We start from the raw sequence: 10,256 nt of genomic DNA on the forward strand, positions 1-10,256 counted from the left end.
AGAGAGTGTGTGACAAATACAGAGGCTTCTCTACTAGTTTGGAAGGCAGACAGAGGCAAATACAAGGCTAAATAAATAAGAAAGAAAGTTTTACAGACCCAGTTTTACAGATAATGTGGTAACACTAGTTCATACCAATGTTGGTATTATTCAAAATAGGAAAATTATCATGGCATCAGTTACATTACTGATCTCTCCGCACATTTACATTTCTAAGGCAGAAATGAAAGGTGATGTTCAGACAAACAGGCATGGATTTTTACAAAGCATTCAATTTTTGACCAAGAGCAGAACTTTCTACTTACTGGCCTTCTGTTAATTTTGTCTTCTATTACAGATGTCCTATCTTCAGGTTGAACTATACTCTCAGAGAACACTTTTGACAGGCTATCCATTCTCCTGAGTAAATGTGAAAATATTGTCTGATGCCCACATAGGAACTGGGATTATAGCAAATTTCTCATTGATATTGCATGGATTTGAGTATTTTACTACTGTAAGATACAAAATGTACAATTCACATTTAGGCTTTTAAGCTGACCTGTTTTGTCCTCAAAGTAAATGCTATGTTACATGTACTTGTATCAGTATGCTAGGAATTGACCACAAGACCAAAGGAAGACTAGCCAGAGAAGTCCTATTAACATCAATCACTATTTCTGAACTGAGCTGATCTTAATTAGTATAAAAATCTACCAGAACAAAAATTATTTCTTCTTTGAATAACTGAGCATTTAAACTTATATAAAAACCCATTTTCACAGGACGCTGATGACACACATTGAGGTTTTGCTTGCTTAGGCTTTGAGAGTGCTAAGAGCAATGTCTGTCTGGAAGCAGGCAGTTCTTTTCGTCTAGCAAGCTCAATACAAAACAGCTTCAGTCCAAAGGCTGTCTAATGATACTAGGATGCCATACCTAAGTTAGCATACATGAACTATTATCTCACGGACATACACTGAAAGTTGATTTAAATTAACTCACTAAGGGCACAATGAGAAGACCTCAGTTTAGTTAGTACAGCACATAAAGAAGCAAGACGTTACTTTTGCAGTGCTTGTGAGAAAGCACTGGAAGAGTTTACAGATAAATTTATTCTGAATGATATACTTTATTATTACACTGATGTATGACAAAATGGTTGATCATCTAATCCAATTCAAACTTTTCTATATTTTTTAATTACATGACAGAAAAGCTAAAATATAAAATAAAACTAAAAAAGTTTTGAACCTACTGAGGCATAATTTTACAATTTAAATACATCAATCAAGTAAACCTTACGTATTTCAGGAGAAGCTAATTATTTTCTTTTAGAAATAAAATGATGAAACATTAATGAGACTTCTCCAAAAATGCTTTACAGCATCTAACACACTGCTCATAAACAGTTTCAAAGTCCTTTTCGTTCCCCTAGAAAAGAACAGAGGAAAAAGAATGTAAGAACAGCAATACTGGCTCAAACAAAAAATTTTTGCAAATTAGTTTCCCACTATCAGTAATGGCGAATAACTGACATTAGGGAAGAGTAAGAACAGTACAAATACTTGGCGATAGTGTTTGCATATTTCTCCCTAATTTGAACTACCTGCAGCTCAGGAATTTCCACAGCAAAACACTGTGACTTTGTGCTCAACAGTCCTGGATGAACTTTCCTTCACTACTTTTTCCATTCACTTTTTGAGCCCTTAGAAGCTTTTTCCTTTTTTCTTTATGTTCACAGTAACCTGTCATGTTGAGTTTCACAGTTTAATGAAGCACTGTGTGGGAAAAAAAACAATACCTCTTTTTGTTTTGAACCTGCTTCCCACTAATGCTATTTGATATTCTCTACTTCTTGAGTAATGAATAGCAATTCCTTATTCACCTTTTCCCATGATATCAAGATTTTACAGAACCCTACTGCATCTTCATCCACTTAATCTAATTGGTTGCTCTTGGCTGGTATTATTCAACTTATTTGACCATCTCTGTCCATGTCTTTGTCTCTATCTTTCCTGATTACATCTTCTTTGCAAGGAGGCTGACCAACCAGGGCTTCACCCAATATTGAAAATATAGGTGCACTGCCTTATTTAAATTTAAATACTTGTTATAAGCATAAAGACATGTTTTACTTTCCTATCCCAATAATTTATATTGTTTTGTTAGGTCATTTAAAAAAAAATGTTTACATTTGGCTTTGTATAACATCAGATTATATGTCACATGTTAACTGTGGGATCTGGAAAGATTAGATACTATACATACACAATTTTTAATCAAGCCACCCAAAGAATTTCTTACACATACATAGTATGGATCTTCAATGATAAGTTGTTTCTGTGGATCGTAAGTTCCAAGTAGTTCAATTTTGGCCTTGCAATCTTTAACTTGGTTGCTTTTCCTTTTCAGATCTCTGTAAAAGAGAAAATAAAATTTTCCCATGAATTTTTCTTCAGAACTTTTTTGGCATCAGCATGAGATGCTCATGACCATTTCTAGAGAACACAGGAAAATAATATGTGTCTGGACTCGGTCAATTCTGTGGACCCTCTATGCTGCTGCTTGTTTTCATTTGTTTCTTGTTGTGTGGGGTTTTTTTAATTGAGTATGGAGGACATACACATAAACTTAATTCAGAGCATGAACAAGCAGTCAGGCACTCAACCTAAGGCTTAACAGAACTTTGTAACAGTAAGTTCATCAACTTCTTCCTCAAATCAATCATTAGTACTTTCAGTATCCACCTTTAGCTTGTATTGAACACAAATAATGAAAATTATCTAGATATTTTTCCAGAAGTACGAGTAAGATTCTCCCATCTGTTCAAAATCCGTGTTTTAAATCAGTATGCTGCAAGTTCTCTCAATACTGTCTCTAACTCATGTGAAGTCCTACTACATTCAGTTAACAGAAAATGGTAAATCGGTGAGCAAGACCTGTCTTCCCTTTGACATACTGTAACATTTCATCAGTTGTCACATCCTCTTTCTTCTACATTGCCCCCCATTGATAAAACATACTGGTTTTGAGATGGTATCTTCCCCACCTACTTACAAATGGCCGTCCATTATCCCAAATGCAGTTAAAACGTACCTCTCATCACCTTCAGATTAAAAGCAGCTCAGTACTATGACTTTCACCATACTGAACAGCCAGAACACATTAAATTCTTTTAATATTAGACATCTCCATACCAAATCATTTTACTTACCCAACATTAAAAAAAGGCAAAACCTCTGTAAATACTTACAGTCATAAGCATAATCAGTTTTAAGAAATTCTAATTATTAATTCTAATTAAGAAATTAATTTCAGATAGTTTAGAAAGTCAAAATAGCAGTGAGACCACAATACTATTTTTCCTTGAAGAAAAATCAGGACTCCTCTATCAACCAAGAAGTTATTGCTTGAATTTACAGATTTTCAATAAATTCTCTAGTCTTTTATTAATTAAAAAAATGGCTAACCGTTTCCTTCAAGGCTTTTGGCACACCACTTAATGAACAGGAGAGGGCCAGGTGGCTCTGCTACTAAGGAGAAGGGATGTCCCAAATCTTCCTTTTCTGGTATGACAGGCATTCCATCAACAGCTGGAATCGGCTCGCCCTCCTAGTGCTACGAATAGGCGTTCCCAGGGAAAATGGCTGAATTGGGTGCAAGTTTAAGGTGAAACTTAAGTGTAGCAGTAGCAATACCCCTATTACAGTTGTGACGTTTCGCTCTACAGCTCATCATATAAATTGTTAATACAGAAATAAGTTTTCATTTAAGAATTAAAGTGAAAATAGAAGTAAGCCTAGTCACATCTTTGCCTGACACGCTGCAATCAAGCCAAGTGTTATATACCCTTCATTCACGCAGGCTGGATAAGAGAGGTCATTGAAAACATTCAAATCATTCAAAACATTCTAGAAAATTCAACAAAATGATACTTCTTTCAGTTAAGTGGTGCTGCTTCTAAAAATCTTTACATGCTACTAATAAGGTTTTATTTGGTTTTTGTTTTGTTGTTGGTTGTGATGTTTTGGGGTTGTTTTTTTTTTTAACTAACTTTACCAGTAATAGCCCTTACAAGCACTTTGACACTTGTAATTTATTAAAGCTCAGCCCCTTAACCCCAATCATCAATGTAATTAAGTAGAAATTTTGCTAATGATACCCAAATTTTCACACTAGGCAGCTACTTCACCAAATCTTTCTTAAGCATAAATTGTCTCAAAGATCTACTTAATTACAAAATGGCTAACTGTAACAAACAAGATTTCCCCCAGCTAACAACCTTACTTATTTCAGAGCTCATTCCGTTTCTATTAAAAAAGAAAAAAGAAAAAACCCCACACCATATTTAACCCCTTCCGAGTTTCCACAGCGTCTTTTAGATCCCATGCAATTAGAAAAACAGATCACTTCAATCAAAAGACAGTACGTCCTCATTCTTAACTATACAGGCATCAGCTGCACATCTATAGCACAACATATACTAAATTTCCATGTCCTTAATCCTTGAGTGGCATGGATCACACAAATAAACCATTGAATTCTAGCCCATTAAACATATTAGAAGTAAAGAATCCATCTATTTGGATATCATTCACACAGACATACAAAAAAAAACCCCCAAAACCCAAGACAAGCTAAGCAGTAAAACGTGACATCTGTTTTCAAAAGTGACTCATGAAACATCACTACAAGTAATCCATATGAATTCGTTCCATGTTTTTCATACGTTACCTTAGATTGCTCTCATCCATACATAGTATATAATCAAAGGTCTGGAAATCATCTTTAGTAACCTAGAATTAAAAATATGTGCTTTAGCCTACACACTGTGTTTGATTTATAAAAAGGGGGAAAGAAGTATTTTCAAATGTTGTAGTTCTGAATGTACCTTCATCAACTTTTACAGTAATTTAAGGCATTTTAAATATACCCTGCCATGATTATTTATCCATTTCTGCAAGTTTTCCACAAAAAACACCAAGTTCGCTATTTTACCAATTTTTTTTTTAAGCATCTCATGCATCAACTTAGAAACATCACTACAAGTGACATTTCTAATGCTTTCCAATTACTAAAACTAAAGCAGGTTTCCAGTCATAGAAACCATGCAATGTAGACAAATTACTTTCCTGATACGAAAACAAAAGTGTAGGTAACCTGGAATCAGTTGCAATACTTCCAATCTAGAAATTTGTCACTAAACAGAAAAAGATACCAAGTGAAATTCAAAGCTAAAGTATGATGGTATGAGTTACAATCTCTTAAAAACAAATGCATTCACAGTATTTTAGGCCATATATGTTCAAAAAATTTATGATATGAAAAAAATTTATGAAAAAATCTGGGATCTATCATACATCTTCCTACGGTCATATCATGTGTTCTTTTTCTTTCCTGTAGCTTACTGACTCCTAAACATGAGTATTAATTAAATTCAGAGATCCGAGTTCAGAGTTAGGTAGGCAAACATTGCAGATAAACCACTTAAGCACTAGTGTTATCTGTATCGGAGTAAGGATAGCTGTAGAGTTTTACCAGTATACTTACATAGTTTACATTTAAGCCTTAGTTTAGGGTAAAATCGTCCCAGACCCCACAATGCATAGTATGCTAGCATAAGATATCAGAACCAAGTGTCCATAATGAGGATGAATAAATGTAGTAAAATCTATAGTGAGTTCACATTACGACTGCATTTCATGCATAGTCCTATGTGTAGTATCGTAACCAAGACACTTGGAAAGTTTGTTCAGTATAGGTTATTCTGGCAGGCATCTCTGGGAAGGATGGGCTAGAGAAGAGAGTAAGCAAGTAAACAGACAAAAAGGCAAAACACATTATCCTAGAAGTCAGAGTTTTAACTTGTAAAAATTATTTACATAATCAAAAAAAGTTTTAGATGTAAACAGCAAACAGATACCGATTAAGCTCCCATAACAGGGAGTAAGAAAAGACCTATAGAAATTATCACCAGACTAAAGCCATAAATGAAACATTTCACACAAGGAGAATTGGAGGGGTGAGGTGGGGAGGAGGGGAGCATTTGAAAAGAAAGGGTTAATGGTGAAAGCTAATGCAGACTTGTTTATTTTCACTGTAAAAATATTTGCTGTATTCATGCAGTGCCTTTGACCTACGAAAATATTTTAGCAGTGGAAATAGCTCTGTTTTCCTGGCAACTCTAAGCAGTATCTCTACAAACTGCTTTTGGTTGCTCTACACAGCTAAACACTGGCTCTGCGAAAATATATGGGCATAGATTTCTTTGTAGTACAGACATATGTAAGAACAAAATAAAAAACAGTGAAAAGGAAAAACACACCTGCCACACTTCCCACACTCTTGGTATACTTGATAACTTGACAGTTATTATCCTATGAACCAGCACTAGCACAGACACAAATGCAGCCCTAAAACCAAGATTACTGGTTGGCTTGTGCTCTTAAGCCCTACAGTAATATCAGATACAAAAAGTTTAATTAAGCAAACTCCAGTGAACTGAAGATATTCCTCAAAACTATGAAAACTAGTATTTTGGGGGAAGAAATTGAGGACATAAAAATTTATGTACATTTTGAGAAGAGTAGTGGAGAGCTCAAGTAGTCAACATTGGATGGAACTATATAGATAACAATAACTTTACATTAAAAAATTGCATATAACCATTATTAAAGACCATCAATGGAGAAACACATCATCATTCCAATTTATTTGTTAAACATTTCCCTTTGTTTACAGAAGGGAAATCTCCTTTTCTCTGTCTAAAAACCAAAGAGATGCAGTAGTCCTCAAATTTATCAAGTTGTGAAACAGTGTTTAATACAACCTTCCTCTAATCTCAATTTCATATTTAAGGCAAATGCACAGTATGAGTCATACAGAAATCAATTTTGGCCTCAGCATGAATAAAAGTGAAACTGATTAATATTATCTGTTTTGTGCATGAAGACTAAGAGCTTAGAGAATTTCTAATGGGTGCATAAACATACAGCAACCTACCATCAACTAAAATGTTAAAAAACTTCATTTTATAAATATATACATTCATTTTTATACTTCACTTTTCACTTAAAATTCACTTAAATGATCACTGTATACAATGGTAGGATGTACCAATTTCACATTCTCTCTTACATAAATCATTCTTGTAGCATTTGTGTCAGTTCTGAATAAAAAAAGATACAATCCATGATTATCATAATTATGCACAAAATTGTGCATAAAGAAAGTGCCTTTCATCACTGGGTGGGTAACAGTTTTCCACAGAAGCAAAGAGGATAATTGCATGAGGTAGTCATCTTATGACAGTATTTTGAAGGCAACAGAAGACAAATCCTCCTATTTCTGCAACTTCTGTATTAAATCTTTCTTAATCTGTTCTATCCTTGAGTTTGTCTCTAAAAGTGAAACAAATACACTTCCATTTGTACTAACCTGACCACTCTGAAAAGTCCTATTCTACACTGTTGAGTCCCTCTCTTTCCAGGGGCTATATCAGGTCCACACAGCTTAGAGAATCAGCAGAGACCATTTGACAGAAGTTTGAAAAAAAATATTGGAGTTACATAGTTAATATCAGTGCAAAATGAACAGTTACCTGTAGTTCAGGGATTTGAAAATTTTCTTTATAAAAGAAACTGCTTGTACTACAATGTTTTAGACAAATTTTCATCCTGTTAGTCTTTCTTTTTATTGTCTCATTCTTGTTAATTTCCTTTCCCTGTATATGTGACATTTTAGACTCTTCTGCTTTAAAAATCTCTTCATTTGCCAAAATGTATAAGCAAATGTCTTCATTAAAGTGTTTTCATTACCTCTCTGCCAAAGGAGGATATATAGATTTGTTTCAAGGCAGAGCATCAACTGGTTTTGGATGCTTTGCTTTAGTTTAACTGCTCATAAACCACTCTAGTAATACCCAAGAACAGTTCTCAAGTTTCCAAGGCTTATCTTTTAAGAATACAAACATGTTACACTACTGTGACTGAAACACTGACTGATTGGTTTGAGTACCATTTAGCTTGTATAATGATAAATAATGCTGTTGTAAGCACTGATAAATAGTAAATCCAGAACGTGTAACAGGAAAAGATCACAGCAGATTTTTTCTAGCAATTATTCTAATAGTAAAACATTGAAAATCTGAAACAATGTTGTGCTCAATCCTGTTTGTCTTATTATATAACAGAGATTAGCATCAGGAAAGGTCAGCAGAGGGAAATTGACTAACTGAGGGAATTTATTTTAAAAAGTTAAAAAACTAAACATGTAGTCTTTGAAAGTGAATAAAGTAAGCATGACCTCAGTAAGGTCTAGTAAAATTCTGAAGGGAAGAGAAATGGAAGATAATAACAAGACTGCTTGATCTTTTTGTCAGTACAAGAACTAGTGGCATAAACTCAAGCAAAGTAAAGGTCAAGCCCTAAAGGAATATCTTATATCCAGAGAATAGTTAACTGAAGTAAGTTATGTGCATTTATTTGAGTGTCTGAATGACTTAAATAGATGCAGACACATTTATTTCCAATCTCTCTGGAACACAGCATGGAAATACACATTCTTCTGTTAATGAAAACTGAGGTGGGTTTTGGTAAAACTTAAGAGGATTTCACTAAGTGACAAACACGTCTTTGACTTAAGAATGCTTCCAGGGTACGTTTTTCTCTGAAGTTACCACCAACTGTGCTACTAATCTTGGGTTTTAGCATTCTAAATTTTTTTAAAAGATCTTCATGCAAGAGCAGAAGCTTTTTGTGATAGGTGAACAGGTATTCTACTTCTTTTTGGACCTACTAAATAAAAATCCAATTCCTTGCTGAAAGAAGCATCACAGATTACTACAGTAAGTCCATTTTTAAAAAGTACTAAAAAAAAAGTTTCAGAAAAATGCCCAAATTACTAAACATTTAAAGGCAGGATTTTTCTATAATGCAGAAACTGCTCTAATGCTTCCTAGTTATACTTCCAATGAAGCTTAATAACAACAAACTCACTAATCTCAACTAGAAGAGTCAGGCCACCCGGGAGTCCTTTGAAAAACTGCACATAGTATTTATTACTTGATGCTTAACCATGCATTGATCAAATGACTTCTGTGATTGTAATGGTAAGGGCTAAACAAAGCATGGGTATGAATAAAAAAGAAAATATACTCTCTTCTACCTGCCGTGCTTTATGTGCTGTCTCAATGCCATGATTTCTTAGACAGCTTAAAGCCCTTGCATCTGGGGAGCGCCCCACGTTCCAGTCTGAAACAGCAGCACTGTCTGTCATCCACTGTAACAACAAAACAAATACATGTGCGTATTTAAAGAAAATGAAAGTACAGTACCTGCCTGGCAATATGATTCATGGTAATGCCATGCTTCTTCATGCAAGTCTGTCCTCGATAGTCAGGAGGGCTTCCTATTTCATAGGTAGATGTTGCTGCACTGTCTATCCTCCACTACAGAAAAACAAATTTATATTTTTATGTTTCCTTTCTCACTGCTTATATTTCTACTAATTGGCTACGAGACAGTTATTTCTTAGGCAGGACAGAAATAAATAGCTTACCTTATTTTCAACTTTTTCATCAGTTACAAGTTTTCTAAAAACTGCTTCAGCTATTGGAGACCGACAAATGTTTCCTACAGAAACAGGAGATTAAAGTGAAATTTGAGACGATTAAAAACAAAAAATCAGTAACTGTGTGGATTTGTCAGCACAGATTAGATAAAAGATTTTTATTTACTTAGGTAGAATGTGGCTTGCTTATGTTATTAAAACCCAAGAGATTCTGCAAGGGTGGAAACCCAGAGTCCTGCACCTGGGTGGGGGCAATCTCCAGTATCAATGCAGGCTGGGGGATGAAGGGATTGAGAGCAGCTCTGAGGAGAGGGACTTGGGGATACCGGTGGGTGAAAAATTGGATATGAGCTGGCAATGTGTGCTTGCAGCCCAGAAAGCCAACCGTATCCTGGGCTGCATCAAAAGAAGCGTGGCCAGCAGGTCAAGGGAGGCGATTCTGCCTCCCTACTCTGCTCTGGTGAGACTCCACCTGGAGTACTGCGTCCAGCTCTGGAACCCTCAGCATATGAGGGACATGGACCTGTTGGAGCGGATCCAGAGGAGGGCCACAAAAATGATCAGAGAGTTGGAACATCTCTGAGTGAGAATTGGGGTTGTGCAGCCTGGAAAAGAGAAGGACTGGGGAGATCTTACTATGGCCTTTCAATATATAAAGGGGGCTGTAGTGACAGGGCAAGAGTCAACAGTTTTAAACTGAAAGA

General features: G+C 35.3%; 1 protein-coding gene across 1 annotated transcript; it reads right to left on the reverse strand.

Moving 5' to 3' along the window:
* Positions 1 to 1,052: 1,052 nt before the first annotated feature.
* On the reverse strand, positions 1,053 to 9,623 carry ACP1 (acid phosphatase 1, soluble). The gene is made up of 5 exons (XM_009578638.1): positions 9,541 to 9,623; positions 9,317 to 9,430; positions 4,717 to 4,778; positions 2,293 to 2,398; positions 1,053 to 1,413 (listed from the first exon to the last, which is right to left on the reverse strand). Exons 2-5 carry the CDS (start codon positions 9,356 to 9,358, stop codon positions 1,336 to 1,338), a joined length of 288 nt encoding a protein of 95 aa, XP_009576933.1. The 5' UTR covers positions 9,359 to 9,430; positions 9,541 to 9,623; the 3' UTR covers positions 1,053 to 1,335.
* Between the last annotated feature and the right edge of the window lie 633 nt (positions 9,624 to 10,256).

Source organism: Fulmarus glacialis, unplaced genomic scaffold (assembly GCF_000690835.1).
Source record: "Fulmarus glacialis isolate BGI_N327 unplaced genomic scaffold, ASM69083v1 scaffold2455, whole genome shotgun sequence".
NCBI lineage: Eukaryota > Metazoa > Chordata > Aves > Procellariiformes > Procellariidae > Fulmarus > Fulmarus glacialis.